Source organism: Oryzias melastigma, linkage group LG21 (genome assembly GCF_002922805.2).
Source record: "Oryzias melastigma strain HK-1 linkage group LG21, ASM292280v2, whole genome shotgun sequence".
Lineage (NCBI taxonomy): Eukaryota > Metazoa > Chordata > Actinopteri > Beloniformes > Adrianichthyidae > Oryzias > Oryzias melastigma.
In genome coordinates, this window is record NC_050532.1 from 5758245 (window position 1) to 5776359 (window position 18115).

Genomic DNA, 18115 nt, shown 5'->3' on the forward strand with positions numbered 1-18115 from the left:
ATATATTAAGTCTATGGTTAGCACTGAAACTGTATCTCATACAAGTTGCATTTACCCTAGGAAATTCATGGTTCTTTTGTTTTGATAAGTTAAGTAATAATTGTTCTTAAAGGGAACTGACAATATTGTCTGATTTCCACAACAAAATATTTTTCAGTATGAGAAAGAAAAAAAAACACACAAAATGAATGTCTCTTAACCAATAAGGTTTTAAAAGTATGATGACTGAGAAAGTAAAGTGCTGTTAATTTCCAATATTGATTAATGTAGCGTCTCCAGTACTTTTAAATGGTTTTGATCGTGGTTTAGAGCTGCTCAAAGAGGCTCAGTGTGCAATATTGCACAATATTTCATTTGTTGATACTAGTATCCCCAAATGAAATGTTACAATATTATGCAAATCAATTTTTCCCTGCACCCCAAAACAAAGTCTTACTTATACGCTCCAATTCTTAAACCATCACTTGCAGACAAATAGATTTATGTACGGTTTCATTTTCTTCATCTAAGCTGAATTCTGGTTTTAAACTGTGAGGATGGATATCCCCGATACTGCTTGCCATTTTTTTTGCACTGTTAATTTTAGCTTGGGCTTGTGAGGCGCTAGCCGCTAGCTGGAGAGAGTGTAAAGAAAGGCATGCTGGGAAATTAACTTCGACGCCAAACAACCCAAAAGTAAATTTCTAATGAGATCCTGCTGCTTTGCAGAAAATATGTTAAAAAAACACACAGGCTTTTGAATTTTAGCTAAAAAGGGAATAATCTTAATTAAAAGAATTACATTTTATGATAGAAAAAAATATAGTTGGAGTGGGACTACAACCAATGCCCTTTTAACACCTCTGTTACATAATATGTACAACAAATGTGTAAATAATGCGGTAAATAAGGTTGTTCCAGTGTTTTAAAGTGTTCTTGTAGCATTTTTCTCATGAAAGAGGACACATTTTAAAATAATTTTCTCAGTTTTAAAATATTAAAACTGCATTTCTCAGTGTTTCTTTATTCAGATTGTGTTGGATCAAGAGCAGACCAAAAGCCGTGGTTAAAAAAAAAAAAAAAAAAAAAAAAAAACTGGGTTTGTGATGCAACAACTACCATGGATGGACCAAGTCTCCTTTCTCCACTTCAAATATGGTGTAGCAACTTGCAGACAATAGATCCATGAATGTCTTCATTTTCCTGATCTGAGTAGCCATTTGGCTCAAAACAGTATGGCTGCATAGCTGTGATATTACTCTCAATTTTTTTTAGCTGTGCTAATGTTAGCTTGGGCTTGTGAGGTGCTTGCTGGTAGCGGGAGAGAGTGTAAACAAAGGTATGCTGGGAAATTAGCTAACCTGACTTCCGCGCCAACAGGGCAACAGATTTTACAACAAAAAAATATATAGTTGGAGTGAGACTTTAAAGCCTTCAAGAGTCAAACATTGGATATTAACAACCACCCAGCACCTAATCAAATGATCCTCCAAGCAGTTAAAACATACATAATTTAGGAATTGTTCTCCACATTTGGTAATTTGAGTATTTTGCAGGAAAAAAAAGGATGAGCACCAGCAGGCATTTGCATAGTTTTTTTGTTCAGTACAATTCCTGTAAACTCTGATTAGTCCTGTGAAGTGCCTCTGAGACACACAAACAAGGCAAATCATTATATGTGAGACTAGCCAATGGAACAATGTGGAACTGATGAACAGCCGCCTACAAAGCTGAAACCCACACACATCCGCCAAACGCCCGTAGGAGTATGTACAAGCAGTCATCTACATTTTTCCCCATTCAGCCATCAGAGCCTGCCACTCACCAACACATCGGAACAACAGCAATTTTGAGAATTTGTCTGCATATTTTAGTATTAGGACAAAGCCTTACTTGTTGAGTAATCAATCATAAAATATGTTGCTGACAAAGCAGAAATGAAAGGAATTTACATTAAAAAATAAAAAAAAGTTGTGGCTTTCTGTAATGAACCCAAGAGACATGTTTTGAACCTTCATCTTTCACAATCTTCCTGAGGGTTGAGAGTCATTGGAGCCGAGCACCCAGGGGGAAGGAGGGCTGAGAACACGTTGGCAGGCTCACCCTCTTCTCAGACATGTTGGGTAATGAGCCGTGGTTTATAGATGGTGGAAGACCAACTAGAAACCTCTGGTATCCAGATCACTTATAAGCTTAACTCAACAAGAAAAGTTAACTGCAAAGTGGAAGAAATATGGGTTTGGGTCGTGAATTAGCCATACTTCCCAGGTTTACCATTATAACAAAAACCCTCATATTACTTTGTTTAAACACATCACTCACAAAATATAACAGGACAAAGCATTTGCGACTGTACCTCACCGGCTTCCCATAAATAGAAGTGACTGCAAATGTCCAACAGTTGGTTGTGGAGCTCTCAAGAGGGCTCTACTGTTGCATCATCAGAGAATAAAGCGTTGATGGGCACACTGATGCAATAAAAGCTTGATTGGTGCTGGCTTACCCCAATTTACTCTGTTTTTAACGCTGATCTGCCATCTTCTGAAAGTCTCTTGATGACACGCTTGTTCGAGATCCTTAGCTAAACCTACGTTACTCTATAGGGCAGGGGTGTCAAACTCAATCGCAAAATCTAAAACACCCCCTATGTCGCAAACAGAACTGGATAAACATTTATTGAACACTCTAAAACTACATTTTTAAAACTTTAAAACCATGACTTTTAAACATACCGGTAATCATGAACTAGATATATAGCATTACCTGTGACAATACTTGTGTGAATGCTGTAAGCTGAATTTGGCTTCTGAAGATACTAGTGCTGATAGCTGAAGATGCTGAAATTGATAGCTATAAATGCAGAAGCTGATAGCTGAAAATGCTGAAGCAGATAGCCAGCTAAAATATTAGCTAAATGCCAGATTATCCCAAAAAACTCTTAGCTTAAATCTTAGGTCAGCTAAAACAGTTAGCATGCAGTCGAAAAAATAGCTAAACTTCAAAATACCCAAAGATACTGAAAAAAGGCCTAAATTAGCCAAAACAGCTAGCGTTTAAATATTATCCTAACTCCAAAACTGCCTAAAAAAACATTTAAAAAGTCTAAATTAGTCAAAAGCATGTAGCAGAAATATTAGCTGAACTCCAAAATAGCCTAAAAAGCTGAAAGCAGCCAAAGTTAACCAAAACAGCTAGCATGTAGCAGAAATATTAGCTGTACTCGGAAATAGTCTAAAAAATCTTAGTAAATGCCAAAATAGTCCAAAACGCTAACAGAATGCAATTTTTAAAAACTTTATAACCATAACTTTTTAACATAATTATGAATGATAAAAATGCAGGAATAGAATTAACCAACTTAAACCTTAAATTATTTTCAATATTTTATTCTCCATAAAATACATATATTGTCAAATTTATACAAGTTAGAAATAAGCGTAAGATAACATCAGGCCATTAATAACAATAAAATAAAATTATTTGGAGAGCTGGATAGAATTACCCGGAGGGCCTTGACTTTGACACATGTGCTATAGGGGATACTTCATCTGTTATCAGACGTTTTTTTTTTTATGGAAGACAATATATTTTTGACTCTAACTTACTGATGCTAGTATTATCAGAGACATAGGACCTGGAATTTCCTTCTGTGGAACCCTCGGAGTGACAAAGAACACATTGTGGTGTGATTCTCCAAGGAGTACGCCCTGCCTTCTCTACTCCCAAAGCCTTCTTCTTCTCATTCCTTGCCCTCTGGTAAATCCTGAACTAAGTCCTGGCTCTATTAAATCGCACAAATGGAGGGCAGGCTTTTAGTTTAATTCATAAATAATGAAATCTTTGGGAGGCCAAAATGCAATCCCCTCTTAATGCATTTCACCAAAATGAATTCTGCTGGGCATAATGAATATTCAGTCTGAACATAACAGACGTTGCATTGCAGAGCAGATAGAAAAACACCATCAGATTTAAAGACATAAAAACGATGCAGATGAATTCAAATTGCGATGAAAAAATCATGACTGTAAAAGGCCTCAATCAGACTCCTACAGCAAGAATGCCTCACGTATTCATACCTATGCGAACACCTTTAATCTCTACTCATACGTTCTTCTTCTCCCTGTCCTTCTGCCCACGTCATCTCCTTCCTCCCACATCCAGAGGGTGACAACACAAAGTTCATTTGACAAGCACAGAACAAAATGAAAGATCCAACTCAGTATACTACCTGGCTCCATGATTGCCATGGTTTTCTTTATTACAACAATATGACATGCTCTACACATTTGAGACAGCGATCTAATTACCTCCGTGTCACTTCACCCCAACCGTCTGTTGTTTCAGTCAAACTACACCTTAAATCCTGTTAGACTTTAGCAGCACAGAAACAGACAGGCTACCAGTGGTGATAAACCATTAAATCATCGCAAATGTTTGCTTTAAAGACCCACTCTGATCCTTTTTTGAGCTATTTTAAAAGCATTCCAGGTGGTCTGTTAATTATGATTATGCTGTTTTTAGCCAAAAAAAAAAAATCCTTGTTGTTTTCTAGGAAATAAAGCTGCAGAGGTCTAGAAATTCACCCCTGAGTTGTGCAGGCATTGCAGAGTATTTTCTACGTAACAAACAAGTTCCTCTTCAAATAGTATGTTATTGTCTGCTCCTGATGCCGAACAGTTTGAATAAATAAATACTCAAAAATGAAAATTTGAGCTTAATTTTCTTAACAAATGTCCTTCATCATCGGAAAAATTTAAATTAAAAATAAAGCAAAAACACAATTTTTTTTTTTGGAATGAGTCTTTAATGTGATCTTAACATTGATCATAGCTGAACATAATTTGACAAGAATTATAAAAAAATAAGAAAAAAAATGCATGCGAATAGTTAGGGGCTGCACGGTGGCGCAGTGATTAGCGCTCTCGCCTCACAGCGAGAAGGCCCCAGTTCGAATCCCGGCTGGGACCTTTCTGTGTGGAGTTTGCATGTTCTCCCCGTGCATGCGTGGGTTTTCACCGGGGACTCCGGCTTCCTCCCACCGTCCAAAAACATGCTTCATAGGTTAATTGGTGTCTCTAAATTGCCCCTAGGTGTGAATGTGAGAGTGGATGGGTGTGTGATTGAGGCCCTGAGACAGACTGGCGACCTGTCCAGGGTGTACCCCGCCTTCGCCCGTCAGCAGCCGGGATAGGCTCCGGCACCCCCGCGACCCCGAAAGGGAAGAAGCGGTCAGGAAACTGGATGGATGGAGAATAGTTAGAAAACAGTTTAAAAAATGATTTTTTTCCACAGAACTTGAATCTAATTAAGTGACCCCTGACATATTTTTGAACACAGTTAAAATGTCTTAATTTTTTCAAAACAAAGATTTGCTTAATAATCTGGTGCACCTTAACACTGACAGGCTACGTGGTGAAAACCTTTGGGGAGTGTTGGAGGTTTACAAGGTACCCAATTCCTAAGTCAACTCTTTTTGGCTCTTTACACATCTTGATATTTTTGTAGAAGAAAAGACAAAAATGCGTCAAGATGTTGTAGTTCAACTTGTGATACGCGCTGTCCATTAACTGTTTGGTATGAGTTTAGTTATTTTTATTCTTCTTTCTCCCTTCTTATTTTATAGTCACTTTTAAAGAGTAAAAGAGCCACGGGTTGCAGATTCCTGGGTTAAGCAAAGACGAAACATCAGAGCTAAGTGATGTGAAAGTAATTTAGTTAAAAAAAAAAAAAAAAAAATCAGTTTTTAATCTAATTTCCAAAGCAGCTATTTGAGGTCTTTCATGTGCTTTGATGACATTTGTAGCTGTAAAAAACAAGAGAGAAAAGAGCTGGACAAATCTTTCATTGACCAACTAAAACGCCTTTCAATAAAACAAAACTGACAAAGAACTATTCTACAAGACCAGCACAAAGATACTATATTCACATGTCTATGTATACATTTTTATCTTATCAGCTATGCTCTTAATAATTTATTAGTGCAATAAAAGATGTCTTGTCTAATTGTCTCTTCAAAGGCAAACATCATCATACCCACAAAATGAAAAAGAAAGTCTGTTGAACATTGATGTAACAGAATCTATGAATTTCGGGTGACTCCACAACAGGGAGGATTTTAGCTTCCTTCATTCTTAAATTTGTTCAAAAATGTTTCTTTAAAAAGAAAAAAAACACCAAACATGCTGCTGGTGACTCACATACTTGGCCTTAGGACCCATTTGATTGCCAGACTCTTCCGTTCTCACCCAAACACACTATCCATCCATCCATCTTCTTGACCGCTGTGTCCCTTTCGGGGTCGCGGGGGTGCCGGAGCCTATCCCGGCTACTGAAGGGCGAAGGCGGGGTACACCCTGGACAGGTCGCCAGTCTGTCACAGGGCCTCAATCACACACACATCCACTCTCAGACACACCCAGTGGCAATTTAGAGTCACCAATTAACCTATGAAGCATGTTTTTGGACGGTGGGAGGAAGCCGGAGTCCCCGGTGAAAACCCACGCATGCACGGGGAGAACATGCAAACTCCACACAGAAAGGTCCCAGCCGGGATTCGAACCAGGGCCTTCTCGCTGTGAGGCGAGAGCGCTAACCACTGCGCCACCGTGCAGCCCAGCCAAACACACTATAACATATTAAATAAAGCTGTGGGTGTGTTGGGATGTAACACAACACCGAAACTTCATGCCACGTACACACAAACACACATTATCATTTTTATCACTGCCCTCAGGGGTAAACAGCCTCTCTTATTTAGCTGATAACTGCCAGTGCTGGATAAAGATCCCCCCACCACCCCTTCCTGCTCTTCCCTCTGGTCCTGCATTGCTCTGTTGGCAGAACTGATTTGTTGGATGGTAGAGACCATCAGTCTGTCACCGCACAAAGACCATCAACCCAATACACAACAAAAAATGGGAATTTCTATTGACAACCTCTTTAAAGTCTTTTGTCATGCATACTTGAATTGACTAACTGTCTCTGCGCACAGAAACACAAACTCCGTGTTTGAATTGAGGCTTATATTCAAAGGGTTTCGTCTCCTTTTTTTATTGAGTTCCTGCAGCACAATTTGTCTGTGTGAAGTCAACTACACAATGTTCTTCTGTACAAAATTGTACGGGTGGATTCCTCCGACGTTGCTCGCCATTTTTGTTGCACCGCTAATGTTAGGTTGGGGTTGTGAGAGGCTGTAAGCTAGCGGGAGAACATGTAACACATGGATATCGGGAAGGAAGGGCAGGCTTACTCTATGCCCAACCTTCAACACTTAAAGAGCTATTTGACTACCAACGATTAGGAGCTACAAAGTCTTAAATCATGCTTTAGAAAAATAAGAAACTGTTTTGCACTAATACTTAATTGTTGCTATTCTGATTACTATGAATGACATATTGATTTTTGGTATAAATAAAAAATAAGCATAAAAAGAAAATAGCCTTTTCTCAAAATATGAACTGTTCAGAACTTTTGACAGAGGTTCACATGAAGTCCTTTCAAAATAAAAGACATCCTTTATCACATCTCAATGCAGAAAATGTAGTAACGTGTAGTGTGATGTCAGCAGTGATTCAAAGATATATATATAAAAAAAGTGTAATTTACCTTTTGTGGTGCATTTCAGCCTAAAGTTCATAAATGTAATTAACTACAATTAAACCAGAGCTGGTTAAGTGACCCTTCCTGTATTTTCTAACAATATGGAGCACTTAAAATTCTTGAATTTGTTCAAAAATATGAATTCTGGTTGTGTTTACTGATCTCCACTAATTTAAAAAAAATCTGTCTGTTTCAGTCCGATTCAAGGCAAACTATTGGTTGGAGCATTACAGCTACCATGGTCAGGAGCCTCTCAGAGTGATTGACTACTTTCCTTTTTTGTAACGTTACTACTGATAGGGTTGTATATACATTTATTAAATATTTGCTTTGAGTGATTTTAACCTTTCTTTCGTAATCTTCTCGCTTGACGCCGTGTTCAGCTCAGTATCAAGAAACTACGTGGTGCTGTTACAATGCAGATACTTGAAGGGACCGACGCCAACCTACTGTATTGAACTGTGACATTAGTGAAAGTAAAATCGGTTTATGGCTACCTCCCCCCCCCCATCTTTTAGAGCAGAAAACATGAATGTAACTAGGGACCGCCCCAAACGTAATAGAAACGGACAGAGAACTTAAGAGCGGAAAGGGAAATTGTGAAGTTTCTCTGTCTGTTTCTCCTTTCAAGTATTTTAGTTTCACCCACAACTTAAAAGTGAATTTCTAATGAACTACAGCAACTAAGTCCTAGAAAAATATTTTTACATTTTGCCTAAAAACTACATAATCATAATAAAAAAAACCACTGAGAACGCCTTTACAACAGTTCAAAGGATGATCGACTGAGACTTCAACAGCTATTAGTAGGTGACCATAAACAACAAACACGTACAGTAACTTAAAGAAGGGCTGCACGGTGGCGCTCTTGCCTCACAGAAAGAAGGCCTCGGTTCAAATCCCCCGCTGTGTGGATTTTGCATGTTCTCCCCGTGCATGCGTGGGTTTTCTCCGGGGACTCCGGCTTCCTCCCACAGTCCAAAAACATGTTTCTTACGTTAATTTGTTACTGTGAGAGTATACAGGTCTGTGATTGTGGCCCTGAAACCGACCGGAGGCGTGTCCTGCCTTCACCCACAAGTACCCAGGTTATGCCCAGTGACCCTGAAAGGGATGAAAATGGGTTTAGAAGATGAATGAATATTTAAATGAATGTTTGGGTATTTGTGTCTGGACCAAATTAATTCCACTACCATGCTCACATCTCGGCAAATGAAGGAGGAAACCAGTTTTTAATGAGCTGCATCCCTAATTTCTCTCTTCCCAGATCATTAGGAATCAGTCATTATGTGGACATGCAGTACATGTGATTTTATGAGTGTGTTGTGATAGCTAAGTGAATGGAAACCCCCAAAATGCAGTTTTTTTAGGTTCTCCATAACAATCATACACTGATTTATCCCCCATTCCATTTACAAAATAAGAACGCCACACAATGAGGCAAAGAACTGCGGCTCGCCACAAGTCCCTGTGTTATCCCTGTTGATTCTAGCTCTCACATGAAACACAACGCTAAGACAAATGGTCTGTCGTAGTTGACAGATGCAGGTCACTCCCCCTGGAGGCCGGCGTGCAATCGACTCACAAACAATGATGGATGTTTCTACCTACATGCTTTTATGATGTCATTGTAACAGCACATTTCCTGGAAGCAGTGCTTATTTGGGCCTTATACACACAGTCTGATTTAGTGCTCCACTGGACACATTACCCTCACATGGGGTTCATTTCATGTGACACATTTCTATACTCCTGGTTAGAAAAATACACTCCATTAAATGTTTACAGATTTGAAATTTAAAGGCAGATGAAAATTTTGTTATTGGTGTTTTGAACATGTTGTTGTAGCATTTTACTGATGGAGAAATATAAAGAAAATTCAGCTTAAAAGTGGGTTTCTGAGTATTTATTTGTTCAAACCGTTGTGAATCAGGAGCAGACGAAAAAATGCAGTTTGAAAAAGATACTATTTGTGACAGAAAATATGATGAGCGAGCCACTAGCTCCGTACTCAGCTCTATTCTGAATGTAGCTGACTAGATCCATGTATTTTTTGTTTTCTTTCAAGACTATGAGGCTAGATTACTCCAATATTGTTCGCCAATTTTGTTGCACTGGTAATAGGTTGGGGTCGTTGGGGGAGAGTTAAAATGATAGTCATAATTCAAAGACCACTGGGAATGCTTTTCAAATAGCTAAAAAATAATCTTCAAAATACATTTCTTGGATTATTTCGACTATAATAAATAATCACTAGCTACAGTCAAGAGGAGAAGATATATTGATGATGAAGTCTCAAAGAGTCAAAGAAATTTTCACCACTAAGTTAAAAAATAACCTTGAAGACCTAAAAATGATTCTAAACTTAGACATTTCACTATTTTTGGAGTCTAAATATGTTTAGGACCAACTAAAAGAACAATAACATTTATATACTCAAATAAAATACAGTATGATCCTAGCAAACAAACAGTCTCTGTCTATGGTATTATTTTCCGTCTTCCCACCTCTTGGACTATGCATTATCAATCAAAACCTCTTTGATCCCTGTCACTTTGTCTTGCTGCTGATGATGTATCACAGTTGTCAAAGTGAGCCACTTAATCAATACATTAGAATATATAAAAAAAAAAAAAACATTTATTCCAAGATTCATATTTTACTCTTTTATTATTATAAACTTAGGTTAAGGATTTTTGAAGCTGTGTAGAATCCTTTTCTTGTAGCAGAGTAATAACCATCTACAATTTATTTATAGTCTGTCTCTGTATCCATGATTGAAGCGCCTGTAAAATAGGCAATTTTACAGTGGCTGCACCTAATCAGTCAACTATGGGGGCAGAAATCTGTCCAGAAAAGCTGAGACCTGCCAGTAAGCCATGGAAGTACACAACATTTTACGAAAGTAAGAGTGGATATTTCGGCCAATGAGTTTCTAACTAATAGTTGAGGAATAAATGGCAGAAAACAGAAACTGTGCAGCTATTATGTGGAACTAGTTTGACACTGTCTGTTTAATGAATGACACCAAATGACCAATTTTTTAAAAATATGTGCCTTTAAATACATTTAAAAAAATTCCAGTGTGTTTTGTCCTCATGAAGTGTTAACTGCAACTGAATTAAAATGGTAAATTAAATAATTAGTGCTTTTTGAAAAAAAAAATCCCAAGTGTTTCGCCTGCAAAAGCAACAGGCCTCTTACCTGTTTGAGCTTCTTTAAGTCCTCATCCAACTCAAGATTGTCCAAGATAACAGCCACAAAAAGACTCAGCAGAATCTAAAAGGCAGCATGAGTACATATAAATACAATTGTTGAATAGATTTACAAAATGAACATTTAAGAACCATATTGAAGAATAATAAAGCAGAACAATGCAGGCTCTACGTGTTTTTATTAGCACTGTCATCTCTGTTTGCTAGAGAGAGGTGTGACTCTTGGGGTGTATTCAAACTGCGAAAGTCTGTTGGTCCAAAAAGTATTGAGTCCTAAACCCCGTGTTTGGGGATGAGCCGGCATTCATCCAACCAAATTTCAACGAGTTGGTGTGACTCATTCTTGCTCCACGTTTGTACGTGGAAGAAACTCAGAGTGAACACAAGCTGAGTCTGATTGGAAACAAACCAAGATCACCTCAAAAGATGGGTCAGAGGGCGGCTCCTGGGCCACATGGGTGTATTCAGACTGAAAATGTGTTCTGAATTATTGGGGGAAATTAACTGGTTCACTTTAAGTGAACGAAATGCATCCAGTCTGAATACAACCTAAGAAAGACAGTCTCACTGCTTTATCAGGGGGACAAACGCACATTCAAGTCTGATCATCAATCAGACAGATTGGACATTAGAAGAACAGGGCACTAATGGATCACATTAAAAGGGACTTTGACCCAGTTGTGCCCTCCATTTTTTTCTTTACTGATAAAAAGAAAATTATTTACAGTTAAAAAAGAACAAGAAGAATCATGCTTCTTTAATCAACGGATTCCTGCTCACCAGAGTAGCAAAGAGATGATAGAGGATGAAGTAAATAGCAACAACTGGAGCCCACATCCGTCCAACAGCCACCAAAGTCTGGTCCATCACATCTATCCAGCCTTCCTGGGTAAGGATCTGGAACATTGACATGAATGCCTGCAGGGAGAAAAAAAGACATGACAGGAGAACCTGGAGGATGCTAAAGGCTAAAAAGGCCAGAAGGTACACAACACAGGAAAGCAGCAGTACAGAGAGGTATGAAAAACAAATAGACTCAGGGCACTGCTAAGAGACAAAACATTAGAGCATATAACACGGTTAGTGTGCAACCTCCCACCCCCTGACTGTGTCTCACCAGCATGATTACTAAAGTTTTGATTATCTTGACAAAGAATAAGAGAAAGAGTCAGACGTGTTTTTTTTTTATCATTCTAAGAATGTTCGTATGCAATATCAGGAGTCAATAGTAGAGTATCTGCCCTGAGACTGGAAGGTCGTGAGTTCAAATTCAGGGAAAGTCACACCACAGATTCTAAAAATAGGCCCAGTTCCTCCCTGCTTGATACTCAGCATTAAGGGGTTGGATTGGGGGGTTAAACCACCAAATGGTTCCTGGGCTCAGCTGTGTCTGCAGCTCACCACTCCCCCAGCAGATGGGTCAAATGCAAAGATCAAATTTCACACACCTTGGTGCATGATAACTAATAGGACTTTAACCAGATTAGACTAACATTTTAATAGAGAAACAGACAACAAAAATAAAAGCCAGTAATTGTAAAATGTTTATCTATCTACATTAAAGTGCATTTAAAATATAAATACTCTATCAAACCTACATTTATGCAGTAAATTCATGATGTAATTATGTATTAAGATCTGAATATGGGGAGGTAATATGCAGGAGTGTACTTGTATCTTTATATTTGACCTGGAAAAGAGAGTGTGTCATTGACTGTACTTTAGAACTGGACTAAGTGACCCCTCCCCCTCTGGCATTTCAAGCAGGAAGTATCTGCTGGCTCCAAGAAACCAAAATCCCATAGACTTCTATTGAGAAAAAAAAGCTGTCATTATATTTGTCAGAATAAACATTCCTGCTCTGTTGCCTTTTTAAAATATGTTTTTGCTAATCCTAGTTATTTTTCACGATATATTATTCAAGTTATAAATCAACCAATCAGTGGCACTTGCTGGCCCCCACCTTAAATGTTCGAAATGTTTGATTGACAGATGTATTGCCCATTTTGAAGTGGGATGGGTGTTGGCTTTCAACAAGCTCACCCCCGATTGGTGAGAGTGGTTGCCTCAGAAACAATGACTCAGACCAACTTGGACTAATCACTGCTTACTGGCGACGTCTGGTTCCAACATGGCGACTTCGATATCAAAAAAAAAAAAAAAAAAGGTGCCTAAATTGACTTCATTCATTTTTTTTGGAACTAGAAGTACACCATTCTCTATGGGTGACGTCACACTCACTCGCTCCTGTTCTCATATACAGTCAATGATGTGTAACCTAAAATGTTTGTACTACTTTGATGAGGAATGAAAGCAGCCACTTCTCCAAGAAGCCCCCCAAAATTATGAAGATCCTGAGTTGGATGAGACAAGGACCCCCAAAGCCCCCATCCTCACAACACCAAAGCCAGGTACCGACTCCCAGCATCTCCAACCTTGCAGACATATTTCTCCTCGCCGTCTTTCATTTCCTTACCTACCCAGTAGAAGACAGCTGGAAGTGTACCCAGCTGTGACAAAATGGCCCTTGGAGACAACTGGCACTCTTGCACTATCCTCTTTAAACAGAAGCCCAACACATCAATCCTTCCCAAACGCTACAGTCTCAGAGTCTGCTTGTAAAAATAAACCAATCAACATGTCTGCCTGTGGGGAGCAGAGCCAAACATCATTAACTACATGGCTTCTGTGTGCTTGGATGCATTTATAAATATAAATGTGTGTGTGACAAACAAGCAACAATGGGGCTAAAAATAAAAAAAAATGTAAGAGGAAAGACAGCTTAAAGGTGTGTCTGGCTGTCTCCAATACTGACTAATTTTAGCTAAATGGCAATAGAGGTACAAAGATACCCCCAAATTTATGACTTTTAATGAAAAGTTATCTAATTGTCCTTTGTGCACTTTTTCACTAGAACCTCCAGGACTGTACTGTAGTTCACTTGTTAAGGGGAGCTTAAGCCTTGTTTCCACTGAGCGGTGCGGTACAGTACATTCTGGTCTGGTCCGGTATTTTGAGCGTTTCCATTGTAAAATGGACCCATTAAACAGTACCAACTCATAACTCTTGGGGGCTCCCATCGGTTGTAGGTTCATAGAAAAAAGGAACGGAATGGTTAAGGCGGAGCCGCTGTAGCCACCCCCCCAGTGGAAGTGAGGCTTAACTGAGTGGAAAAGCTCAGAATTAACCAGACCGTACCATACCACTCCTTACCGGACCAGACTACTCTGTGGAAACAAGGCTTTAGAGGCCAAATAGCCCAGTAAATGTGATTTGACCGAGTTAGAAATATAAAAAATGTCAACAGCATTTGTTTGGTTTGCTGTTTCACTAAACTCTCAAGAATGAATCATATTCCACAACATTATCTTTAGTCAATATCTTCTGTAAAGCCTTCTGTAGATCTCTGAAAACTGTTCCACAGCTATGGCTTTCTACAGTCACTCTCTGAAACCATGAGAACTAACTAAAAGGGTTTAACAGTGCTTTAACAACAACTTGATTTATATCATAATTCGTCGATGTGATTCATAGTAAATCTTGGTTCATTATGAACGATCCAATTCTCTGACCTAAATCGATTGATCCAGGACATCTATAGCAAAAAATTCAACCAGTGTGACCTAATCTAGTTAAATCGCAGGAACACGAATAGATTAATTGATTGAGTTGATTCATCGTTACACCCCTACCTGCTAGACTGTTAGTCTGTCCGATCATTCTGACTATTACATATTCCTACTAAGCTACATTTACTGAGAAGATGTTTTTCTACCTCTAGTTTGCACTTTTCTGATTTCATGCTGTGAGCTGTTTTTGTTCCCAGCCTGAAACACACCATGCGAAGGTTTAATACTCTCTTGGGCTAACGTCCTCTCTTCGGTCTGTTGTGGAGTCCATCTGCATTCAAAGCGTTGCCCAAGCACACTGGGGTGCACTTACAGACTCACATTTTCAAGTGGAGTTCATTTAGGGTTTCATGACTTAGAAATGAAAGAAAATGTCTCAAAGTCCCTCAGATGTTGCTACTTAACAGAATAAATTGATCTCCTAAGAACACAGTTTGTCTTCTTTTTGTTTTGTTTTTTAGGTACAGTGAAAAACAAAAACATGTCCCCCATGCAAAATAGAATGTCTCCTATGTGTTGTTTACTAAAAGTAAAAACAATACAACAAGGGATCTTTTAAAAAAATCCCTCATAACTTTTGTTAAACTCAAATGTCAAGAAATATTGAAAAGGTTTATTGGTCCCCGTTTGCAGGTCAAAGGTAGACATAGAATGAGAAGTGCTTACCCTGGGAAATGTTGTAAAACGGTCGAGTTCCTCGACAAAGCAGAACATCTGCAGACTGATGGCTGACATGACGATGAGAAGGCTGGCTGTGAAGACCACCAGGCTGCCCAGTTTTTTGCCTGGACCAAATATCTTGTAGACAAAGTCCTCCAAAGCCGGTGAAATCTTAATTAAACGTACCACACGCAGCACCTGAGGGACAGAACCATAAACAATTCTGTATCTTCTTTTCTGGGGCTTATGGAATATTAAGCATTTATTAACATGCATAATTATAATGTTTGTCCTCACTGAAAATAATAATGGAAACAATTGCTGGTCATTTCATAAAAAACTTTATTGGTATTTTGAAACACCTTGGATATATATATATATAACAGATAACTGTGTTATCTGGCTCTGACTTTTTGTGAGACAAAACAAAGTTGAAACCAAAAAGATTAATTCTGTGCCATCATGCCAAGTGCACATAGATAAAATCCAATATTTGAAACATTTTTGCTAAAGGAGAAAATGTACATTTTCTTCATATGTGTGTATTATCTAAAGCTTTGAGAAGACCACAAAAGCAAATGACATTTGATTGAGAACCACACATAATAAGTCTAACCTTTAATAATTAAATGTCACGTATTTGTGTGTGAATAAAATCAAAAAGAAAATACAAATTCAAATATTTCTGAGTCACGCTCGTTCACATATGGCCGAGACCCTTCTGGTTTCAGCGCCAAGCTTTAAGGTTAATTACTCGTGACTTAAAGGTCGCACGTTTAAACTGGGTTTTACTTTGGAAGATATCAGCTAAAATGGATGATGAAGGATGTTTTTGAATGGGATTAGCAAGTTAGGTTTATCATTTATGTAGGCTTCTGAATGCCACTCATTGGTGAAAAAGCTTTGATCGAAACAAACAAAAAAATGCTTTAATGGGACAATGTAAGATCTAGCGCAACATATGAACAATTAATAAGATAACCATAGAATAAAGAACATCCTAACAAGTCAACTCTTAAGTTTAAGCCTAAAAAGATTAGCCTTGCTGCTCTACTGTGGTTTGGGTTATAAAGTACATTCTCCTAAGAGCACTGTCAGAATTGCTCATGTGAATACTTCATTGATCCCACAGGGAAAATCGCTTCTCACAGCTCAGCTTGTTAAGTATTTAGGGTCAAAGTGCAGGTTCTGCTTGGCAACAGGAGCCTTGTATTTGCACTATGATGCTATTAGTGCAAAAAGGCATTACTTTGTACAGTTGATTTTTATTTTGAACTTTGTAAACCTGTAAAATATAGAAGGTGATATTGGACCACAGCTTTCTCATGAATTCAAGGTAGAGACCTAGACTTTAAGAGCAAAGTGGCTTTAAAGAATTCTAAAAAAAAGTTTTCTTTAATTTATTTATGTTAATATATTACTACTGATGTTGTTAAACCATCAAGACAGAAAAATTGTTTTTTCAAACTAATATTTTGTGAATGATGCAGATTTTAATTCAAGTTAGTGAGGCATGTATTCCCTACAGGTTATCTGTGGGTGACCAAAGGGCAAACCTGTACAGTAAGGTACACATACTTATAGCTTGAACAGAACTTACAGACCCCTTGTACAGCCTGCAAGATTTCAAGGTCTGCACGAATTTGCTATTTTGTGCAAACACGGGTACAGGTTTGTCTATTTTTTTGCATGCAGACAGTCCGTTAAGACAATGGTGACGATAGCATAAGCTACTGTTCAGTACAGGGTTACGGTCCGGGACGGACAAGTTGGGTTTTGGCCCATAAGGGTTAGGGTTGATCACACCGGGCACGTGAAACCCATTTAGCTCATGGTGTTCACACGGGACAAGCATGGAGGGGCTTCACAATGTTTTTTTTCTACTGTTAACTTGTGCATCTCAAGTGCATAAAAAAATATATTTTTTTTCAGTTTCTTTCTGCATCCATACCTGAAAGTACGTGAACTGGGAGTGGTACAGGTCAGGGTAGATGTGCAGCGTGGTGCCCACCACCAGCAGAGATTCAAATTTGTGCAATGAAGAGCTGATGTAGCCGGTGAAGCCCAGACACCAAATTTTCAGAAGTGCTTCTAAGTCAAAAAGCACTGTAAAAGCAACCTGAAAAGGATTAAAAGAAAGAAGAAATGAAAGCTTTTGCATTCAGTCACCTCTATAGTGTGCATATGTGAATGTGAGCACATTTTTTCAATTAAAAAACATCTCAAACTTTTTTTTTAGCAAGATCACAATCGTGAACATTCGTATAAATCTATTATCTACAACAGATATGCAGATTTTAAACTGAATTGAGTTCATTGAATGTGAGTTTACATTTGTAGCTTCAAGGACAGCACCACCGTAAAAACGCTAAAATAATAGAAGAGTTTTCACAATTCTGAGAAGTGGAAGTAAAAGGACTCACCTCAGCCAGGTAGAACTCATCATAGTGCCTCCGATAGTTTTCACCTTTATAGTAGTTGCTTGCTGCTACAATGACATCAACAGCGACCATGCTCAGTATGAACATATGGAAGACTGAGGATCGCATCAGTTGCTGTGGAAACAGAGCAAAGTTTAGCTGTAAAATGTATTCGGTTTGACTTAAACGGAAGCAAGATATTTTCAAGTCCCACTCCAATCATCTTTTGACATGTTTTAAAAGCATTCCCGGTGATCTTTTTTCATGATTATGCTGTTTTTTTGTCAAAATTTAAAAAACTTGTGTCGTTTTCTAGGACTTAGTTTCTGCAGAGCGGCATATTTCATTAGAAATTTCCCTTTGAGTTGTGGGCGGGACTGTTGGGACAGAGTAAGCCTGCCTTCATTTCCCATCATCCCCAACAATGCTGGTGGCAAGCAATATCAGAGCTATCCATCCGTACATTTTTGAGCCAGATGCCAGTTTGGATGAAGAGAACGAAGACGTACAACGATCTAGTCGTCTACAAGTGGATGTATCGGACTGAAGTGCAGCAGGGTCAGTCATTTTTTTGTCTGCTCCTGGTACACAATGATATGAATAAAAAATACAC

The 18115-nt window shown here is 38.5% G+C and overlaps 1 protein-coding gene across 1 annotated transcript in view; it reads right to left on the reverse strand.

The window, feature by feature from the left end:
• The window catches only part of nalcn (sodium leak channel, non-selective), a gene marked incomplete in the record, with an annotated part of 79600 nt that overhangs the window by 23776 nt on the left and 37709 nt on the right, over window positions 1-18115 (reverse strand). The window contains 5 exon segments of the mRNA XM_024287321.2: window positions 10783-10857; window positions 11574-11711; window positions 15089-15280; window positions 17034-17201; window positions 17506-17637. Of these exon segments, the coding sequence (XP_024143089.1) occupies window positions 10783-10857; window positions 11574-11711; window positions 15089-15280; window positions 17034-17201; window positions 17506-17637 (705 nt within the window).